Genomic DNA, 23,414 nt, shown 5'->3' with positions numbered 1-23,414 from the left:
AGATACAAGAAAAGAAGAGTCACTAATCGAATTTCAAGAGGAGTGTATAGCAGTAATTTAAAAAGAAAAAGAAGAAGGTGCAGTAGGTGGTGTACCCAGAGAGCAATGAGAACTAAGATCCACTAGAGAAATAATCCCCCTTACAATGCTTAATATGGATGAAAGAAAATTGATTACGATTAACATAAATGGATTTAATTTAGCTACTAAAAGAAGAAAAGTATTTCATAAATTAGAGAAATTAAAGTTTGATATAATCTGCCTACAAGAAGTACATATTTAAAAACAACATGAATATATATTGAAACAAAAAAGGCGAGGGAAATTATTTACATTGTTGACACAATGTAAAAAAAAAAGAGGTGTTGTCTTATATATTAAAGATACAATTCTGGAAGAACCAATTAATACAGCTGACGATGGAAGGATTTTGATGTTGGAAATAATGGACATTAATGTAAAAACACTTTTAATTGCAATTTATGCTCCAAATGATAATCAAGAAGAATTTTACAGGAAATTACATATATGAAAATAATTGAACTCTACTATGCTAATATTTGTATGATAGGAGATTTCAATGGAATAATTAATGATCAGTTGGATTATAAAATGCAGAAATCAACAAAGAAAAATAGAAAGACACTACCAAAATCTTTCTTTCGAATGATTTATCACTGATCAATTTACTACAGTTTTAAACAAATATTTCTAAAATAGAGAAATAATTATAGAAAAGTTTAGGTCAAATATTACAAGTTTCTTCTCTTAATAAGTTGCTCCCTGTTATTTAGCTCTGGTCTACAAATAATTATGTAACATTTGGGAAAATATATGCAGACAAGCAATCCTGCACTGGAGGCCAAAATGGAGAAAACCTCCACAGCCACCATGAATTTGCCTTTGGTGCTCAGGTAGGATGGAACATAAGAGATCCACACACTGCAGAAGATCAGCATGCTGAATGTAAGGCATTTGGCCTCATTGAAACTGCTGGGGAGATTCCTGGAGAAAAAGGCTACTGTGAAACTGGCAGATGCCAGAAAGCCCATGTAGCCTAGGACACAGTAGAACATGGTAGCTGAACCTTCATTGCACTGTAGAATGATTTCCTCCATTTCAGAATAGGTATCAACATTAGGGAAAGGCGGAAATGTGAATAGCCACACTGTACAGATGCCTACTTGAATCAGGGAACCAGAAACAACAATGGAGGTTCCCAGTCCTCTTCCCATCCAGTTCCTCATCTTTGATCCTGGCTTGGTGGCCATGAAAGCCAGAACTACAGTAATAGTTTTTGCCAGCACAGAAGACACAGCCACTGAGAAGATGATGCCAAAGCTAATTTGTCTGAGGAGACATATTATATTGCCTGGTGCAAAAAGGAACTGCATTGAACAAAGGAAGCAGAGGAGGAGGGAGATGAGTAGAATGTAAGTGAGGTTTTGGTTATTGGCCTTGACAATGGGAGTATGATGATATTTCAGAAATGTTGCGAGTACCAAAGTTGTGCAAAGAACAAAGAAAATTGTCAGAATGACTAGACTTAGTCCCATTGGTTCCTCATAGGATAAGAATGATATTCTTTTTAGAAGACATGAATCCTGGTCCTTGTTTGGATATTGGTCGTCTGGACATTTGGAACAGTCATCCATGTCTGGAATTTAAATATATCTGTATTAAATACATATACATGCATGTGCGTCTATATTTAAATTTCTATTTGAATATTATTATGACAGAGGCTTTTGATTTGCCTTTCTTAAAAGCAAGACTGGCACTGACATTGACAATCTGATTTTTTCATGTTTGTTTTTTAACATGGCAATTCTCTTTTAAAGATTTCTAATTAATGTTAGTAATTTATTAATGTTCAATTATGTAGATTTAGTGAAAATTTCTCTAGTTTAAAAATTGCATTGTATTTTTAAGGAATGAGCTCATCAACATTTTTCCATCCATTGATTGAAACAAATATTGAGAGAGAGAATAATGCACAATTCTAGAAATGAGAAGCTTATGCTAAAGTAACAGAAATTGAGACTTTCAATATTATTTTTATCAATTATATTAATTGCTTGGGGAGGGTTGTTAACCCAGAACCCATTTTAAATCCTTAATTCTTTGCCTGAGGTCTTCCAATTATTTTTTGGTGAGACCACATTCTGCCAACAGATGAAAGAATATAACTATAACAAATACAACTCACCTTCCTGTAGAATCATAATGTAACTTGATTCATAATGCCTCTTACCTTTCTGGCTCGACATTTTCTCTTTGGGACATGGATGACAATCATAGCAGCAAAATGGCTTTGCTTCCTGTTTTCTTTTGAAAGTACCAGGGGGGCAGCTCTCAGTACACACTGAAATGGGTAAGGTCTATCCAATAAGTAAAATAAGAAGGGAAACATTAGTGATCATTCTGGTACTTGAAAAGAAGATGAAAAATAATGATAGTTTAATTTTTATTTACTTATTTATTAAATTTATATTTCACCCATCTCCTCAATAAAGTCACTCCAGTTGGCTTACAAAAAATGAAAGATAAATCAAAAACTAATTATTATTTTTTTAATTATATAAGAAATGGAAAAAAAAAGAGACAGAAGATATGAGGATGACATCTTCTTACCCTGTTAACCATCTGTACCCTCAAGAGCCCCTTTTGGAGCCATAGGCAAACCAGGAGAACCAAGTTTTGATGCCCATCCAGGAGACAAAAACAGTGGGAACAGTTCTCATCTTTAGTGATAAGAGTGCTCCACATGGCCATGGCCCCAGAGAAAAAGGCTTTTCTCCTTAACCCTCCTGCCAAAATTCCTTAGCAGATGGACTCCACAGCACTCTGCTGGTGCATGTGTGGTGGGCTAATTCCATAGGACTGAGATGGCTTCTTAGATACTTAATGCAGCTCATACAACAGTGGTGTTATGTGTGTCCCTTTAGAGGGCCCCCAAACTTTATGTGCCACTTCATTGTACTGTAGATTCCAATTATTCTTCAAGGGAAGCCCCAGGAACAGCAGATTGCTGTGATTCTATTCCATCATTTATTTGATATTAGTGTAACTGTTATCCTGCACGGATTTGTACCATAGCAAGTTGCCTGTGGCAAGTTGGCCACACAGAGAGTTGGCCATGGCAAGTTGGCCACATTGAGTTGACTGCATCAAGTTGTCCTAGACTCTAGAACATGGGTGTCAAACTCGATTGTGTCACATGATGTATCATTTTTTGCCTTTATGGAGCAGGGGTGGGCATGGCCTGCACATGACGCATCCGGCCTGTGGGCCGCCAGTTTGATACTCCTGCTCTGGAAAGATGACCAGGGCATGATCAACTATGGATGATAAAAATAAGAATAGAAAATTAAAATATCTATCATAACATTACTACCGGGTTGGCAGTATTTTATAAAGCATGCATGCTTAAAATTGGAATTAATTTAAGAAATATATGCACATACAAACACAAATACATTCTGAATTGGTCCAGATCCCCAAAATTCTGAATAGTAAATAGCATCATAAACAAACATTTAGGAGACATATTTTTAGTCAAAATTATTCTCCATCCATCTTTCAATGAATAGCACAATCCAAGCAAAAGTTCCTGCCTCACTCCCTTTTAAAGTTGATTGATGGTGGGGAGATAATTTGGTCTTTCTGTTCCCTTTTCGACTTGTTGATTGTCTCTTTTGCACAGTATGATCTGTCAGCTAACAATGACTTTCAAGTGGTTTACAGATGTAAATTGGGATAAGAAAGGAGTCATAGCCATAAAAGGAAAAGTTTGGGAAACACTGCATTAGAATAATGTATGAGTAAATTCTTTTTATCTAGCTCCCATGATTTTACTTCAAGTTTACCACAACATATGTATGGAAATTGAATAATATTTTTAAATATATTAGATAACACTGATTTTCAGGTTATGTAATTCTTATACTGCTCATGATTCTTCTCAGTTGTGGGAGATTTGTATCAACTGAAAAAATAAGACATTTATCTGTTTTCTATGTTAAATGATATAAAGGTGTCATTTAGACACAGGTAGTCCTCACTTACTGGCCTCTTGTTCAATGATTATTCAAAATTACAATGGTAATGAAGTAACTTTGATCTAATCTTCAAAGTTGCAGCTATCACAGTGTTCCTGCAGTCACATGGACATCACTTGTGACTTCATAGCCAGTTTTTCTCAAAGAAAGTCAATAAGGAATGTGGCAGGAAGTTTCATGTTGCAATCATATAACAAGCTTTATGACCATAGCTGATTTCCTTACCAATGCTGCAAGTTACCGCAATTATATTATGTTTCATTTTATGAATGTATATTCTTGCTGGTCCAAATTATGTGTCAGGGGTCCACCCATTGTCCGGTTTTAAACAGTAACTCCAAAAACAGAAATATCTCAAAATACTTTATTAAAAACCATGACTGGTAATGTCTGTGAAATTTCAGAACTGAAATCAATCTGTACCCTCCCACTTTTCTATACTTTATTAATCACATGAACCAATTACTCTGCAGCTGCAATTTCTTAGTACAACATACTAAATAACCTTGAACATTCAAGCTAAACTTTTTTCCCTTTAAAATTATTCAACTACATCACCCCCCCCCCAACATTCTTCAACTCTGTGGCAGCGATGAATTCCAGAGCTGACAGGCATCCCCCCTTGAAAATCCCTTCTCCTATAAGAAAAGAAAAACAAAACACACCCAGGGGTTCATACTTTGTCCTTAACCCTTCCCCCTCCACGAAGACCCTTCGGTTTGTGGGGAAAGTCTTCATTTTATTGGGTAACCAATTGATCAGCATGTACATCCCAACTCTACACCAAACTAGCATCTGATAGAGTATAACTCTTCCATAAGATCAAATATTGCAATCGTCCCCGATGTAATCTAGAATCAAGGACTTTTTTTATTTCATAATGTCTCTCACCCTGTACAGTTAATGGTTCAGGGGGAGTGACTGGTATTGGTCTTATCATTGATGTAGCAACTGGATGAATTTTCCTAATAGTCAAGGAAGACTTAATGGGGCTGTGACAGGATTGATTATTTTTGAAATCAGGAATGGACCCAGGAATTTTGGTCCCATCTTCTAACTAGGAAGTTTCAATTTTAGATACTTGGTTGACAAATATACTCTGTTTCCCACTTTAAATGGTGGTTGAAAGGATCTATGTTTGTCTGATTGCTTTTTGTAATCTTCTGCAGCTTCAGTCAAAACTTTTTTTGTATCTTCCCAACCCTTTTTAATGAGTTCATCCATTCTGTGAAACACATGGATGTGGGAGGTTCTTTCGGTAATTCTGGCATAGGGACAAAGTCCATTCCAGTGTTGATTTGGAATGGAGTCAGCCCTGTGCTGCTATGTACTGCATTATTATAAGCAACCTCTGCAAATGATAATAATTCAGCCCAATTTTCCTGTTGATAATTTACATAACATCTAATGTATTGTTCAATCATGGTGTTTGTCTGTTCTGCTGCTCCGTTGCAGGCCAGATGAAAGGTGGAGGATAACCCTTGGGAGGAACTAATAGACCTTAAGAATTCCCTCCAGAACTTAGCAGTAAATTGTACCCCTCTGTCTGATATTATTCTATGAGGTACTCCATGTAGTCTATAGATATGCTTCATGAACAAACTTTGCAAGCTTTTTTGCAAATAGAAGTCCTTCACAGGCTGTAAAGTGGGCCTGCTTAAAGAATAAATCAATGACCATCCAAACAATTGTATTCCCACCACTCTCAGGTATTTCTACAATAAAGTCCATCGTGATTTCTTCCCATGGCTGGGTTGGTTCAGCGACTTGTAGGAGGAGGCCAGGGGTTTTTCCAGTTCTGTGTTTCATCGTGGCACAAATTGAACAACTTTTTATATAGTCCTTGACATCAGGTTTCATTTTTGGTCACCAAAACTGTCTTCTTAGTAAATGTAGGGTTTTTAAGAACCCAAAGTGGCTTCCCAGCCGCAATCGTGTCTAGGCTTTAGAACCTGTAGTCTTAGGGTTGTGGGTACATAAAGTTTAGTCCCTTTCCAAGCCAGTCCCTCATTCATAGTTAATTCAGTTTTGATGGTCCAGGGATCGGTCAATAGGACAGCTTTCAATTCTGTGATCAGCTTGTCTTCTAGGTGTTTGGGGTTGTGGTTGGCTTGACCTTGAGTGGTTACTTGGCCTGCCGACTGAGCTCCTGATATTAAGGCTTGTACTATTTCCTCTCAGTGAATGTCAAACTGGGGTTTTCTGGACAGGGCATCTGCCAATAGTTTTTTTCCCTTCCGGGGATATATTTCATGGTGAAGTTGAATCACTTGAAGTATTGGGCCCAGTCCATACCTCAAATGGCTCCTGCACCACTTCTAGAAAATGCCTGCAAGTCAACAAAGCTGATCGTATGGCAAATGCTTCTTTCTCCCAGACTGCCCATCTTCTCTCTGTGTCCGTCAACTTTTTGGACACATAAGCACAAGGCATCAGTCAGTTCTGAGAGTCTTTTTGTAGCAGAATGGCTGCTACTGGTACATCATTTGCATCAGCTTGGACAGTAAAAGGTTTGATCAGGTCTGGGTGCTGGAGGATAGGCTCAGTGGCAAGGAGGTGTTTTAAGGTTTCAAAAGCTTTCTGTCAGTCCATGGTCCAAGCCAGGGGTTGACTGGCCCTTGGTTTGGTGGGTGCCAGGCCCATTTTTAATAACTCTGTTAAAAGGGCGGGCAACTTCAGCAAATGAAGGAATGAATTGTCTATAGAAATTGGCAAAACCCCAAAAACTTTGAAGTTGTTTTGGGATTTTGGGGGGTTGCCAGTCCAGCATGGCTTTCACCTTTCCAGGGTCCATCTCAATTCCCAGGTTGGATATTCGGTAGCCTAAATAATCTAGCAACTCTTTGTGGAGTTTGCATTTGCCATGAGAAGGTGGGTGTTGCCTGGTTCCCTGCCTGGTTGGAGGGGGAGTACCTGCTGTCTGGATCCCCTTCAATCCAGGGCTTTGTTGGCACTGGCACCCATTGGCACTGAATCCCCCCTGGCCTGGATAAAATCCCCACCCTGGAGGTTGTAACCTTCTTTCTGGAAAGTGGGGAGCAGGACTTGGGGTTTGCAACATACCTCTGTGTTATGTCTCACCTGGACAAACAAAGTAATAAGTCCAAATTTCCAACTGAAACACAAATAAGCAAGCAAGTCTGGTAACTACAGGGTTAACTTCCTTAATCCGAATCTTGGCAGTGTCATGTCAGCTGTCTGCCAAGTCTGATAAGGAAGCATAAATCACAAGCTGACATCAATAACAGGAAAAATGCAGAAGCTTCTCTCATAAAACAACACGTTGTTCCGAACAAAAAACCAGAGCTAACACGCCCACTTTTATTCCCTGTGGGGCGTGTCAGTCTCTCATCTCAGTCTCTGATATGTCCTTTCTTTTTATGTTGCATTTCAAGCTTTTGCCTGCATCTTTGCCTTGCATCAAACCAGCATTCCTCAGCTTGATCCTCAGTCAGAGGTTCTGATACATTCTCCTGATTATCTGCCAACACCTGAGGCACAATCAGGGGGGAAGATCCTGCTGAGGAGGACAGTCCTGGGGAGGAAGGCAATTCCAAATCCTCTAACAAAGCAGGCTCAAACCTCAAAGCCAAATCTTCCCCTTCCTCATTTACCAAGTCCTCGACCTCTGACAAAGCAGGCTCAAACCTCTGAGCCACAACACCTCTGGTAGTCAGCACCTCTTGCTGGGCCTCTCCAACTAGCATCTGTGTGATCTCCTCATCCCTCATGATACTTGGATAAGAGAAGATGGGTTCTGTCAGGCTCCAACATGTCCAGACAGTCTGTGGCTTTGAGACCAAGCTTGCCATTTATAATTTCTGGAATTGTTGTGATAATTCCATCATCAATGGGCTCCCAGAATCAAGCTTGGGGATATCATCTTGAGAGAGTTCTGGCTCAATTTGGGTCTCCTTTCCCCAGTCTCCTTCCTTTGCTGTATAAAGAGGGCTAGTGAAATATTTTTCTTCAGGCTGTCTGTGTAAAGTCATTTTGCAACTCCCCCACAAGTTGGAATATCTTGGCCTGGCTCCCAAAGCCTTTCTCTCCTCTGCCATTCTAAAGGCATCCACCATCTCTCTGAAAGGGGGCTGAAAGATTCAGCTAATGCTTCGGAGGGGGCCGCCCACAAGCCCCATCCTGCTCACCTTTAGTGTTGGTTGATTCTTGAGCTTTCTTCATTGCTGGAAAAAAGTCTCTGGGGTATCAGCTCAAGCCCCATTAGAAAAAAGTGAGTTCAGAAATAATGTCAGGGTTCCAGCCATTGTCCGGTTTAAAACAGTAACTCCGAAAAGAGACATATGTCAAAGTACTTTATTATAAACCATCACTGGTAACATATGTGAAATTTCAGAACTGAAATCATTCCCAGACCTTCCCACAAAATTCAATCTACACCCTCCCACTTTTCTACACCTCATTAATCACATGAACCAATTACTCTGCAGCTGCAATTTTTTAGTATGACCTACTAAATAACCTTAAACTTTCAAACTAAACTTTTTTCCCTTTTAAACTATTCAACTACATCACCCCCCAGTATTCTTCAACTCTGTGGCAGAGATGAATTCCAGACCTAACATTATGATTGGTTAAAAAAAAAAATTCCTGTATCATTACAGTCACCCATATGAAATCATCTACATTCAGAACCTACTTGGTTGAAAGTCCTGGGCCAAGTGATGGCTTCCTCATGAATGGTGAACATTTGGCCATCAGAAGCCAAGGGATCCAGTTTCCCAACTTTCACTCGATGGAAGGATTGGTTGGGGAAGATAATCCAGTTCTCAAGATCCAATCCTGTAACCAGTTCTCCTTTGTCATCAAAAGAAATTTCATCTCCAACGTTGTTGTTAAATGCAATCCTTTTCAAAAAGAAATGTAGCTGAATAGAGAAACAATTGAATATATTTGTAAAAAGAAAAGAGTAAAGAGAGAGTATGGTTAAAATACAGAATCACATAACAGCTCCAAACAGTTTATAAACGAGGGGGATACTTCTTAATGTGCAATGTTCTAATAGTCTTCCAGGTACATTTGCTTATATATCTCCATTGATCAAAAATGATTATACTGGGACTTCTGGCTGATGTCACAGAGATATTGGATGTGAGGAGCTGGTTTCCATGCTCCCACACCAATTTCTTCCTGTTGGAGGGCTCCCAAAGAAGCTAAAGCCACCCTGTGGGGTGGTGAAGAAAAGAAGGGCTCCCTGCAGGTCATGGAGAGCAGCAACTCTCCTGCTTGACCCAGGGCTTCTTCCCTCTCATTCACAATGAGGAGAAAAGGCAGCCATCATGGCTGCTACAAAGCTGGGAAATTCAAGGCAACAAAGAAATGTGCAGGAGCAATGTAGATGAACAGTTATTAGAACTGGGTGAGAAGATTCTTTTTTATTTAGACCCTAACTTTAAAGAAAAAAAATGAGAAAGAGACTCTCAGAACTATATTTCAAAGCAGCGAACAACTATAAAGAGAAAAATCCTAGGCCTGAAAGAAAGGAGCTAAGGGGAGAAGAGCTAAAGAGCTTTTAAAACATAGAAAACTGGATTTTTAAATTGGGCAGGCATTGTTTTGTGAAGGCATGATAAAATGCTGGAACTATCTATTTGAATCTACTTGAATAGCCGACTTTGCTTCCATAAATTGAACTAAATTTGGATTAATCAAATTATAAAACCTGAAACAACACTGAAACGTAAGCTGAGGGCGCCATCTACTGGTGAATGGAATATACCAGACCTCTACAAGTTTAAAAAAAAATGATAAGAGAAATAAACAACATCATCTGGAGGACTGTTGTAACACTTACTGTTCTATAACTATTTCCTTTATGATTACTGAAGATTCTGGTGTGAGAATAAGGAAGACTCTAAAAAAGTAAAGTGACTTTTGATTTGTGGAAGCTGTGTGGACTACATAAATTGATTAATAATCCTGAGATGTAAGGAATTATGATTATTGAACTTTCTGAGGAGTAACACTGGACTGGAATATATGGTCTTTGGACTTGAATAAGAATGGGACTTGTTGAATTAAGACAAGATGCTCCATCGGGGCAAATGAGTGAGATTTTAAGAGAAAGGGCATTAGGGGTAGAATGGAAAAGAATCACAGAGAGATAAAGAACCTAATGCAGACCATATATGGGAAAATACAACTGATAATGAATGAAGATCAAAGAGTCCAGGAAAGAGAGGAGATAGCAGAAAGAATGGAAAAAAGTGCATAGAAAGCATAGTCATTGATTGAAATTTACCATTGATGTTCCTTCCTAGGACTATCAATTCAACATAAAAATGTTAATAATGAAATAATGAAAGCAGCAAAGTTTCCAGATCATCTCACAAGTATCTGAACTGGGGTTTCTGCCTCAATGAGAAGCATTAATTATCAACAGGGTATTGTGGTTGGGTTGAATTACCACAATAAAACTTAAAAGAGGGGAGCGGCATTGACATAGCCTAATACTCTAGTGGATATTAGAGTCTCCCTTTTGCACTTCAATGCTTTAGTTATGGTTGTCCCCCAAATAAAATAAAAAATATAAAATATAATCAACCAATTATATTAATTTAACAAATTTCTCAGCTGTGCAGGTTTCTTTACTCACCTGGTTTTTAGGTTAGAAGCATGCTTTATGCTGGTTATGTGGATGTGAAGTAGTTACCCTCCAAACCAGAGCATAGAAACTAATTTTTGCAGAGGTTAGTAATTAGTTGATGAATGAGATAGTTGTAATTGTGTCTCTTAGTGGTGGAAAGGAAAGTACTGGGGTGTTATTTGATCCCAAAGAAAATCTAAAGGAAGCTTTAGTCATTTTGTACAGATGATATCTTCTACCTTTGAGCCTACAATAAAGTGGCTATCAATGTCTGTCCATATTTACTGGCAAGACTTCCTTTGCTAACTTTGCCTATCATTCTGTCATCCCTCTTGTTTGTCTTAGAAGTGTTTCCTAAACTTGGTTGGTTAACTATACCTTGTTACCTCATAGCTATACAGTCTTGTGCACAGAACAACACTGTCCAAAAACTCTATATAATTTGTTAACATTTTCCTTTGAACATGTAACACAGTCAAATATTATCAAAATGAAAAATCCTCTAAAAACTCTTTGCCCCTTCCTATTTATTATGTCAAATGGAAAGTTTAGTGAAGATGGTGAATCTGAAACATTTGAGCATGCTACCTAACAGCCATTCATCTCAGGGAATTCCTTTCTCTTTTCTTCTGCGTCTAATATTTCTCTTTTAAATCAGACCCTTGCTCAACTTCTCTCCATAACCTCTTTTTTCCGTCTTCTGTTTGTTTTTATTCTTTTTTCATCATCCTGCTTCTCCACTAATTGATCTTTTAATGCAGGCACTATCATCTTAAAACTCAGTGATAGTTCATTTAAAAGCCAGAAAATGAATACTTTTGTTTATATTCCTGTATCCTATCTTATGTCTTCTCATTCCTCAGATGTATTTTCATCTAGGAAAACTAAACAAGAACTCTTTCCCCTTCTACACTGATTAAAGCTTTCCGGTTGCTTTTCTGAAAGTTTCTCTTTGTAATGCATAACTCACTTATTCAGCTTAATTTACCTTACTTTTCTTCCAAAGAATAGCTGTATTCATGACCTTGGGCTGATAATGCTTTTGGCAGAAATGATTTTGACTGTGTTCCAGAAGGATAGGAATCTGACCTGAACAAATTCCTCAGGAAAGGATTTTGAGAGAAACAGACTTTAGAAGATTAAGGCAAGAAGAAACTACCTTGAGATTAGCAATCACCAAAGAATTTAAAAAAGGAATAAAGACAGAGAACTTCCTAACAAACCTCACAGAAAACTGTCACTTCTGATCTACAGTTTGTTAAGTTTGAGCAATGAGAGGCTGAACCAGAGCATGAGTGCAACAGTACTTTATTTTACAAATAAAGGGCTGACCGTGCTTGCCAAGCCTGGAACTGGCTCGCAGCAATCAGCAGCCAGTTGGACCCCGCAGCCTGCTTTTATAGCTGGCTGCTGGGGAGAACCGACCAATGGGAATGGGGGAATAACGCCCACACAAAGTGAGTGGACCTGAGTGAGAACTCCTTGAGTCCTCAGGACATAACACAGTTGATGTTTCATTCCCAGCATACTTGATTCCTTACAAAATTACCTGCCATGGCTGTATATTCTGAAAATTAGGTTTCCTGTCACTCAACCTTCTTGTATATGACTGTTCATCCTCTTGTATGGCATGTAAAGCATGTGCTACAGCATACACTGCATTGTATATGCTGTAACTGGGACTGGTCATCTTCATTTCAAAAAAAGCCCCAGGAAGGCTGTCCAGTTTTTCATTTCCAGTGCAGATACCTTCAAGATCTTCATTCACAGATGAGTCTGGAAATACACAGCCAAATGCATGTTCCCATACATCTTTAATGAAACCATCTTGGGGAAAGTATGAAAAATGGTTTCTTGTCTGTAGAAAATGCTGGAATCCTTTAACTTCATTAGAGTAAACTGCAAAGGACAATGCACCACGGAGGCCTTGGATATCCCAGCTCTTCTGAAAAAAGAATGATGCAAGACCCATTTGGGAAGCCACGATCCACACCTTACCCTTTGGTTTTATAGAAACGATTTCCATTTCAGGCAGATATAACAACCATCTCAATTCTAAAACATATTTATCTTTGATTATCACAACATTAGCTTTGCTGTTAATGAAACGATGAAATATCTCCACAAACCATTTCAGACCATCATCCATATTACTGATATAAATTGTCCTGAGCTGCTCTAAGAAAGCAATACAGATACCATGAAGAGAAAACCATGAAAAAATCAGTTGTTCAAATTTTGCTCCGCCATCTCCTTTCACAAGAATTCCAACCCAGGTCCACCTGAAGTGCACAAGAAGCTGAAGAATCCCCCTAAAATAAAAGTCTTGACCTGGGACCATATGGTAATAGAAGGGGATATCCGTTTTACCATTCATATTTGGAAGAGGGCCATATAGGATCTATAGAAAATAAAAAAATGAACAAAACCAATATGCATCTCCTACAAATAAAGAGTTCTAAAAAAGTTCTAAAATGCCTCCATAATGTTTACACGTAAAACTATTTATGAGTATGAAATATTTTTAAGAATAGTTTGGGATAAATTATTATTATTATTTTATTATTATTTTTTGTTTTTTCTTTCTTTTTTTATATTTTAAATTTTTATTGATTTTTAAAACAAACATAAACAAACAAAACATAAAAACATCAAGTCATCTTCCATATATGTACATACAGTATGCCGGTTGGTTTACAAATTGTTTTGTGCTTCCATTTCATAGTCTTCAGTTATAATTACATAGTATATAATCTCGTATTTTCAATCAATGTATTAAATACATTAATATCATTATTAATCTATCATTTGACTATACTTTTATTCATTCATGTTTTACAAAATGATCATATTTTACTTAATATGTTTTATGTCAATTTATATTATCATCCCAGATCTAGAATCATTTTGTAGATATAATAAGAAAAGAATACATCTTTATATATTTATTATTTTCTAAAAATCTACATATTTCATTACTATATTTTATTGTCTAACCATTGATAGAATAGATCCAAAATTTTATAAAATTGTTTATCATCTTGTTCTCTAATTTCAAATGTCAATCTACTCATTTCAGCACATTCCAATATTTTCTTAATGATTTCCTCCTGTGATGGTATTTTCTCATTTTTCCAGTTTTTAGCAAATACAATCCTAGCCGCTGTTAATACATTTACAATCAGCTATTTCAAGTCTTTACTTTATATTTCAGGTAAAATTCCCAATAAAAATATCTCTGGTTTCAAATCTACATGTTTTTTTGTCATTTTTTCCAACCACATGTGGATTCAAAATCTTCAGGTTCTTCTAAATCTTAATCCAATTGTGGAATAACCAATTGCAGTTCCAAATAAAAACAGTAGGAAAAAAGAAGCCAAATAGTAATAATAATAAAAAAGAAGAAAAAAATTCTTCAGGTTCTTGTATACCTTAATCCAATCGGTTAGTTAGATGGCAGTAAAAATTCAAAAATGAAGGAAAAGACCATAAACACACCATAAACACACACAAAAAGGAAAAAGTTGTAAAATCCTAGAAAAGGCAAAGGAGTGAAGAAAAAGGCTAAAAAAAGAAAAGAAGAATTCTTCAGGTTCTTCAACAACTTAATCCAATTAAGAGGTCTCAAATATAAAAGGATGCATAAAAATAAACCAAAAAAACAACAACCCCAATATGGAAGGTGGATGGAAAGACCAAAAATACCAGGAAGGGAGAGAGAGAAAAAAGGCTACTCTCTTAAAAAGAAAAGGAAGGGAAACATTAATACTAAAGCTTTTCTTTTAAAATAAAAAGCAAGCGTAGAAATTTAACTTCCAAAGACAAGAAAAAACAAACAAAGACAAATTCCAGAGAGCAAAAAATTCAAATAGCTTTTACAAAAAAAGTAAACTGTTGAGGAGGGTAGCACAGCTTAGAAAGAATAAAAAGAGCACACTGCACTTTGTTTAATTATCCAAGGCTCTTGTTATACCTCTCTTCTCCAAAGACTTATCACCTTTTCTTTTCCTAAACTTCAACACCAGAGTCCAGCTGTTGATAGAAACCCAGAAGAGCACCTGCAATAATACTGTCCCATGCTCTTCCCCTCTATCTTATCAAACAGGCAATGTCCTTGAAAAAGAAGTCTCAGATCTTTCTCAGCTTTGTCTGGTCAAAAGAGAAATAGAACATTTCCAAGCCTCTAGTTGGCAGTGTTAGAAAGTTTCTTTTGCTTTCACTTTCCCCCTCCTTTTCCAAGCAAAATATAATAAGAATTAATTAAAAAAAGGAAAAGATATTTTTTTAAAAAATAACTAAAAGGGAGTCTCTAGCTTAAAATATTATAAAATCAAAAAGGAGAAAAGAAGAGAAAAAAGAAAAGAAAAAAACCCAGTCCAGTTTCAAAATATAAAATCATGTGTAGAAAATCCAGCAATGAGAAAATAAAAATAAAAATATTACTTTGACATTCCTGTTTAAAATTACTGCTTAATCACTTCTGTCAAAACTTCTACAGATTCTTTCTTTCCCTTAGGGTGTCCTTTCAAGTCTTAAAATAAAGAAAAAGTTCTCACCAAACCGGCACACTCTCTCTTTCCGTTCTCTTTTGTATTGGAGCTGTCCCAACTTCAGCAGCTTTAATGGCTGCCTCTTTGCCGCTGGCCAAAAGAGCTTCTCCTGGATCTACCAGGAACTTTGCGATATCCCTGGGATCGACAGGATGCGCTCTTTACATTCACCATCTCTTCGGGACAGTTTAGATCTACTTGGACCGTCCAGGAGCAAAGATATCGGCAGTGATCTCAGACCTCCGGGATCACATGCCGTATTGTCCCAATGCCAGCTCTGCCCTCATAAATTATTACTGAATTCCCTTTTATCTGCACAAATGAATGATTCTCTGAATTTCCTTCCTCTTTGCATATTACTCTTTTTCCCCCAAGAATGGGAATATGAAGATGGTTCATACTATCCTACAGAAATGGAAATGATGTCTGATATCTTTTTTCTGGAGACAAGAGAAATTTCTAAGGACTTTTTCTATCCTAATATAAATTGCAATGCCTTTTCTTGTGTCTCCCCAAAGCAGTTGAAATATTACTTTCTAGATTCCAAATATTGATCCAGTATGGCTCTAATACAAGGATGTATGTCTGCAACCATTATTGCTTCCCAGCATATATGGCCCATATCTATTTTTTGAAATGGATCCTACCAGTGTTAATATTCAGCCAGTTCGCACTGGTTCAGGAGAAGTGGTAGGAAAAATTTGGTGTGGGTCACCAAACAGGTAGTGACTTCTGGCCATGCCCCAGAACCAGCTGCCCACTTGCCACTCACTTGCTTGTTCTGCCCAATGCTCACCCCACCCAGTCACTCCTCACTCCACACTGGGTCCTCGTGGATTGCCTTTTTAACCTGCCTTCCCACATAGTGCCAGTGCCCCAACTGAGCTGCCCTGAACTTCCTGCTCACAGGTAAGCCTGGGAGTTGCACTAGCCCTCCCATTCCCAGAGCAGGCCTCCCTCTCCCACACTGTCCCCCAAGCTTCATCATCGGGGTTGCTTGGCTGGCTTTGTTGCTGGCGTGGACCCATCCGAGGTGATGGCATTGACTGTGGGCTAGCTAGCTGTTCCTCCCATCTCCAGGCCCACCTGGGGGGACTGGGAGGGCAGGCAGATGTCCCAGGGCTGCACATGTTGTGCGCAATTTGCAGCAGCACTGGGACATGGCTCCCAGAGCAGCAGTACTGTTCATTTTCTTCCTTCTGGGGGATGTGCTGCTTTGGGCCTGGCCTGGCCAGCAGGTGGATGGCTAGCTCTTGTGGGGCATCTCCACTGTGCTGGGGCTGAGAGAAACAGTGAAGATCCCCATGTGCAGCAGCCCCTGTACTTCCACCTTCCTTGCCCTCCCAGAATACCACCACCGTGGCTGTTAACTTTCTTCCTTTTATCTCCCAGGACCACCGCCGCTCTCTTCTACCATCTCTTGGGGGTGAAAGGAAGAAAGGCATGACTGCAGCATGCTCTGGCCATGCCACTGCCACATTTATGCCCGCTTCTTCCTTCTCCTGTGGGGTGAAATGAAGAAAGCAAGTGGCCACAGTGGCTGCATGCGGTGGCAGCAGCCAGAACAGGGAGCCACCATGGCCACTCGCTTTCATCATTTTGTCATCTCCAGGGGGAAGGCAAAAATCTAGAGGTAGCTGCAGCTGGAGCATATTATCTTCTGCCTTCTCCTGGGGGACAGCAGAATGAAGAAAGTGAGCAGACAGGCGGCTGCATCTCCAGCCCCCCACCACCACAGCTGTTCACTTTCTGCCTTCTCCCAGGACATGAAATGAACAAAGCGAACGGCAACAGTGGCTCCATGCTCTGGCTGCTGCCCACTTTCTGCCTTCTCCCTTGGGATGCACCATTTCTGTCCTGGCCTGGCCAGTGAGTGGGTGGTCAGCCCTTGTGGGGCATCTCCGTTGCACTGGATTTGAGGGGAAGTGAAGGTATACATGTGCAGCAGCCCTGGTACATCTGCCCACCCAGCTTTCAGGAATACTGCTCCCACCATTGTAGACACTCACTTTCTGCCTTTTTCCCAGGGGAAAAAAATAAACAAGCAAGCAGCCATGGAAGCAGCATGCTCCAGCCGCTCCCGCTGCTCGCTTTCTGCCTTCTTGCACCAACCCAGTCAGACCAGGTGGGTGTGTGGGTGTGGGTGAGAGAGAGAGATAGGTGTGTGTGTGTGTGTGTGTGTGTGATTTACATGCATTCAATATCTGTAGTCCAGAACATTTTGCTCTACAAAGGATTGCATTTGGGAAACATTAAATCAATATTGATTTTCCAGGAGGGATTTCTGAGTAATATGTTAATATTTGCTGGCTCCTGCTTATATATTCTGTTTAGACTCTTGTACACATCCTTGGAAAGACTATTAATGCCAGTAGTACTGTAATTTCTCCCCCTTTAGATCTCTTGAGAGAGAGAGATGGAGGTTTCCAAAAATCTTATTGGTATATTAATTTCATTTTTTAAATAAGATTTTTAGAAACCTGCACTTGAAATACTGAAATGGTATAGGGTTTCCCCCCAAGGTCACTTCTAAGTGTCATTCTGTTATTCTGATACATTTCCCAGGACCTCTGCTCAGATTTTGGCATCCTCAGTTTTCCTGCCTGAACAGGGGGTTGGACTAGAGACCTTCAAAGTCTCTTTCAACTCTGGTATTCCTCTGCCAAATAGCTAAGAGTCTGAGGATGCCAAAATCTGAATAGAGGTCATGGGAAAGGTAACAGAATAACTCTTAGAAGGGACCTTGGGGGCAGGGGAGATTCTATACCATTTTAGAGAAATGGCTGTCCAGTCTTTTCTTCAAAAATTCCAGTGATTGAACTTCTGGTGGCAAGCAGTTCCACTGGTTAATTGTTCTCACTGTCAGGAAGTTTCTCCATTGTTTTAGGTTGCTTCTCTCTTTGTTCAGTTTCCATTCATTGCTTCTTGTTTGCCTTCTGGTGCTTTGGAAAATACATTGCCTCCCTTTATTTCTGGCAACCCTTTAAAAGCCTGATGCCTATCACACTCTTGGGCAAAGCATGTGAGCCATTTCCTCCTTTTACTGGTCCATGAAAGTACATCTGTAGTATGTAGATCATAAAGTCAAAAAAAAGGTGAACAACATTTTTACAGAACTGAGGCTGGGTGTGAAAAAGAATGCTGGAAGGCGAGGAGCCAGGCAAGGCACTCCTTGCTGTGGGTGACATTGAGTTGGCCAAACCTACCCAGTCACATGAACACCAAGCATGCTCACCCAGTCACATGACCACCAAGCCACAACCACCTAGTCACATGACCACCAAGCCATGCCCACCCAGTTACATGACCACACGCCCACAGAACTGCTATTAAAATTTTTTGAATCCCACCACTGGATCCTACCCTAATCCCAAAATTTCCTTATACTATACTTCAGATTCTACCAAGATGAGCCTTGCTTCAAAGAAATGGACTGACTAAGGGATAGATGAGGAATGGGAGGAACCAGGCTCAAGTCTATCCTAGCCAATAGAGCTCAGTCTGTAACTTTGGGCCCATCATACTGTGTCACAGCTTAACCTCCCACAACTGGTAGTTAGAGAGGAACATAGGAGAAGAGAGAACTATGGTTACTCCATGAACATGTGGATTGGAGGCAGCATTTAAAGCTAACAACAAAATAAAACAAATAAGTATAACCCTTGTCTCTCTGCCTCTATTTCTCTCTTCTGTATTCCCCTTTTCTCTTGCTTTCCAATATTATACTTATTTTTCGAACTATTTTTCTTTTCTTTGGTTGTTTTTTTAAGTCTTAAATTCTCCATTCTCTTTCCCCCCTTTCCTTTTTCTTCCTCACATAGAATTACTTGTTCATTAAAGATGGCTTCTTCTTTGTCCCAGTCTTCTTGTTTTGCAGGCCTTCCTTGTTGTTTCTCATAGTTCCAAATCTCCATTTCTAAGCATTGAAAAATGAAGCCAAAAGAACCTCTCCCTTCTTGTGCATCTTCTTTGTACTTTTAAAGTTCCATTTTCAGTTCTTCTAAAAGTGATGCCATTTTAAACACTTTTAAACAACCACCCAATTGGTTTTAGTCATTTAAATGCAATAAACAAAAATCCAAAGATCACCAAGTAATCCAAGTAATCCAACGAATGTTTCTTCTTGCTTCTTTTTTCCATTTTCTCTTCCTGGGATTCTATTATTTTGTTGTCAGGTTTCAGTTCAAATGTATCTTTTAGGAATCTTGTTGAGATTTCACTCTAAATTCTTTTTAAACCCAGGCAGTCTCCTCCCTTTTCTTTTCCAGATCCTGCCTTTTTATTCTTTTTCTCTCCTTTCCTGCTTTTAAAAATTTTTTAGTGTTCAGAAATCTTTATTATCCCTTTGACATTTTATTTTATTTTCAGCTTAATTGCCTGTTGATGTCAAAGTGGATTTTGTTTTCCGTTTCTTATTTAAGTCTCTTAGTTGTCAATATAGGGAAAGGGAGAGGAGAAGGAAAAAACTTTCCCTTTTCACTTTCCTTCTCTGCTTCAGAATCTTCTTTGGGAACAATGTTATTTTTTTTAGTTTAAATTCCAGGGTACCTTAGTTGTTGCTTTTGCAATTTAACCCAGTCAGCCAGAACTTTCACTTCGTATCTTCCTCCTGCACATTCTTTTCCAGTCGACTTCTTCTTTGAGGTGGCCATTTCTGACCACCGCTGCAACCACCTTCAGTAAAGGGAGTAATGGCCAGCTGAGGAGGAGAGATACAGCTCTCCTCAACCCTGCTGGCAGTCTCCCCCCTCTTCACCACCTCTATGGGGTGGCTTAGCCCTGAAACCAGCCGGCTCAGGGTGCTCCAGTGGCGAGCCCAGACCAAAACCATGCACGATCGCGGATTTCTGTCTGTTGCCGAAGATGCTCAAACTGGAAGACCCTTTTATTTTTCTTATATGTACCCATTTCATGTATTCATAACTATGTATATACTTATACCTATTATCTTGTAAGCAATTGAGTCAAAAGTCATAAAGTGGCCATAGTTCCCCACTGCTGCCCTAGATGAAGGGGAAGGAGGCAAGAATGAGTGCAAAAACATTAACATTCAGACCAGATTTTTGCTTTTCAGTAATTAATGAACAGGAAAAGAAAATTTATGCTATATTAAAAGAAGTGTTACAATAAATTGAATAGATTAAACTATTAAATGGGTAAAACAAAGATATGCAGAGGTGTGGTGAATAAGATTAATTGCTCTTTTTTCAAAATGATCTACCATATCAAATTCTGAAATTGACATCACATTGCTTTATCCTTTGATAAATACATATTCTTAAATATACTTCACAGAAAAATGAATTTGAAAATAAATATATCTTAACAACTTACAATTCACTCTAACTGAAAATACAAAGCAAAGCATAGACAAGATCATCAGTGCATCTTACCTGTGGAACTTTGAAAATGCTTAAAATATCTTCCATATCAAAAGAAACACCAGGATCAAGAGTCCCGACAACTGATATAAGTTTGTTCAGAATGCCACACGTATAGTTGGGAATGAATCGGTTTTGACTGGAGAAAAGTTCCATTGTGGCATGATATGTGTATTCCCCACCATAAGTCTCATAGATTCTGAAGCCCAAGGTAATGTTAGGTAAGAGCTGGAGGTCTTCATTGATCTTCTTCACAGCAAATAACATGGTCAAAATATGCTGATAATACTTGATTAGGACTCTGCAATGGGAATTAGATGTTGAATAAAATGAAATTCTACATTTAAAAAAGACAGTCAAACTAAGCTCTGTTACAAAGACATAAATGATAATTTGGTTATCATTCAGTTTTCAAGTAAATAATTATTAGCCTTTTATGTGTGTGCATTAATTTTGGTTATATATCCTGAGCAAAGTATTTGCTCTACAATTAAAATAAACTTTTTTCTTTTGGTAGAGAAGATTTTATTGTAATTTAAAGGACTGCAAAGAAATAGCATGGATTTTAGTGTTGGTTTTCTTTATATTTTCTTAGAAGAGTACCTAGGTTTTCCAGAATTGGCAAAATATATTCTTCACAGCACCCCATTATTGGGTAGCAAATAGGTTGTAACTTTTTAAATTTTATCTATAATAAGTTGTTTAATAAGCATTTCAAATATCCCATAATGTGTTAAAGTCAGTTAAGCAAAATCCAGAGCTTGTCTTACTATAAAAACAATGGCAGCAAAATTTATTTGGTGCAATGTCTTTATTAGTTTAAATTTAAGAACTTCATATGATTGTGAAAGCAGACTTTCTAAAAAAATTACAAAAGCAGAATAAATGTTACTAATTATATTCTCACAAAGACAGGCATTTCTCCTCTCTCACCCCAAAATGCATCGTACATCATTATATGGCATATATTATTTATTGATGTTCAATTTATTGATTTAAAAAAGCTGCATCTATGACTTAATATTATTATTCCAATGGTTAAATACAATTTTACTTGCTTTGAGATTCAGTTTGAGAAGCTGATGCTGTAATCCCCAGAAAAACATAGAATCTAATAATCATGAAGGGCTGAATAATTATTCTGATTTCTACCACTTTCTTTAAGGAACACAGAATTTCACGATTGCTTTCCCTTAGAAAGCAATATTACATATAAGACTGTAGTACTACTTCATTTAGGTTTTAAAAGTTATATGTGCAGTATTGGAATTAACTAAGAAATAGATTTATAAAATAATTTATATAGATTGATACACTATGAGAAATAAATTAATAATAATAATATCTTACAGAGTCTCACCAACAGCAGATTTCTTGGGAGCCTCCTCAAAGCTTTCTACAACTTTATTTATGAAGATGAATGAAGTAATGCCACCAATAATGAAGTCACCTGCTTCAAAGTATTTGTGATCAATCAGGATAGAATCTTGGTTTCTGCACATTATTGGCTGAGCCTCATCAAATGTATATGGCAATAATAGGAGAATCAAAAAAATCATGGTGCAGTTAACAAGTTTTCTATCAATTCCATGCAATGCTTGTTAGAATTAATAAGCAGTACAAGAATAGGCAAGCTTGAAATAAATATGTCTGTTCCTCACATAACATCCATTTGGTTCTGAACTTTTCAATAAAAATAATTCTGAGACATCATTCCAATAAACTTATATGCCCCAAACTCTAAAAACATATAAAGGATTTAAACCGTCCACCATCTCTTACTGCTCATTTTTCCAAATAAACCTAGATTGTTGATCAGGGCTTTGAGAAGCAATAAAGTTAATAATAATCTTTTTGATAATTATAAAGGAAAGGGATAAAAGTGTCACCTTTACCTTTCCATTTCTCTGTGGAACTATGGATATGCTTTTCAATTCTAAACATATTATTACCATTTTTATCCATTAAACAAACAATGGAACCAAACTGTGACAACAGTCCTCAAATATTGAAGAATATGTTTGTGAGATGAAATGTGAGGCACAGAAAATACCAATGAATATGTGCTTGATTAAAAAAAAACCAGGCCAAACTTATGACAGTCATCCTCCTTTTAAAAATACTTTTATGTTTTGATGGTAAGCATATAGAGTAATAGCAGTAGCTGATATTATTTCATTTCAAAACCAAACTTCTTAAAGGACTCAAGATACCTCACCCTTCCCCAACCACAGCTACTACATGCTCTTTAAGTAGTAGTTGTGAATCCAAGAGGACCACCAGTTTTTGCACCAACCTTATAGAGTTATAATAGAGTTGTCAAAGTCTGGAATGCCCTGATTCAGTTGTCTCAGCTACAAATGTTCACAGTTTCAGTCAAAAATTGAATTCTGTGGATCTTACTTTATACTTAGGTAGTCAGTAGAGGGGACATGCATAAGTGCACTAACGTGCCTATCATCCCTATCATTGTATTTTTATTCTCTTATTCTTGTTCTCATTCTTGTTTGACAAATTCCAATAAATAAATCAATAAATCTTGAATTGAAAATGCATCCAAGATTATGGATGAAATGTCCTCAGATGTCAACAGCCATGAATCATTCCTCTCCAGCCATGCCCATTGAGCCTCCAAGCACTGTTCTGACCTGCAACAGGACCTCAGCTGCCTCACTTGTGTCAGTAGGATTGAAAATTAGATGAATGTAATGTTGCTGCTATGCTTTGCCCCTTGGTAAGAATTATTCTCCAGCTCCAAATAATTGTCAAGCTCCAGCCTTCCTTTCTCTTCCTGAGGATCATGCATGAAATGGATTAT

General features: G+C 38.0%; 2 protein-coding genes across 2 annotated transcripts; both read right to left on the bottom strand.

Annotated features, from left to right (window-relative positions):
• Positions 1-752: 752 nt before the first annotated feature.
• LOC113450994 (vomeronasal type-2 receptor 26-like) lies at positions 753-7,792 on the bottom strand. Its single transcript, XM_026722343.2, has 4 exons — positions 7,676-7,792; positions 6,357-6,467; positions 2,255-2,381; positions 753-1,657 (listed from the first exon to the last, which is right to left on the bottom strand). The coding sequence occupies exons 1-4, from the start codon at positions 7,790-7,792 to the stop codon at positions 753-755; spliced, it is 1,260 nt and encodes a 419-aa protein (XP_026578128.2).
• Positions 7,793-8,273: 481 nt separating this feature from the next.
• LOC148124233 (vomeronasal type-2 receptor 26-like) lies at positions 8,274-22,324 on the bottom strand. The gene is made up of 4 exons (XM_087918385.1): positions 21,947-22,324; positions 20,609-20,897; positions 12,215-13,066; positions 8,274-8,946 (listed from the first exon to the last, which is right to left on the bottom strand). Exons 1-4 carry the CDS (start codon positions 22,153-22,155, stop codon positions 8,698-8,700), a joined length of 1,599 nt encoding a protein of 532 aa, XP_087774511.1. The 5' UTR covers positions 22,156-22,324; the 3' UTR covers positions 8,274-8,697.
• Positions 22,325-23,414: the final 1,090 nt, after the last annotated feature.

Source organism: Pseudonaja textilis, chromosome Z, assembly GCF_049901715.1.
Source record: "Pseudonaja textilis isolate UNSWEBS1 chromosome Z, rPseTex1.2, whole genome shotgun sequence".
NCBI classification, from domain to species: Eukaryota; Metazoa; Chordata; class Lepidosauria; order Squamata; family Elapidae; genus Pseudonaja; species Pseudonaja textilis.
The sequence above is the reverse complement of the archived record's forward strand: the minus strand, read 5'-3'. Positions and strand labels throughout refer to the sequence as shown.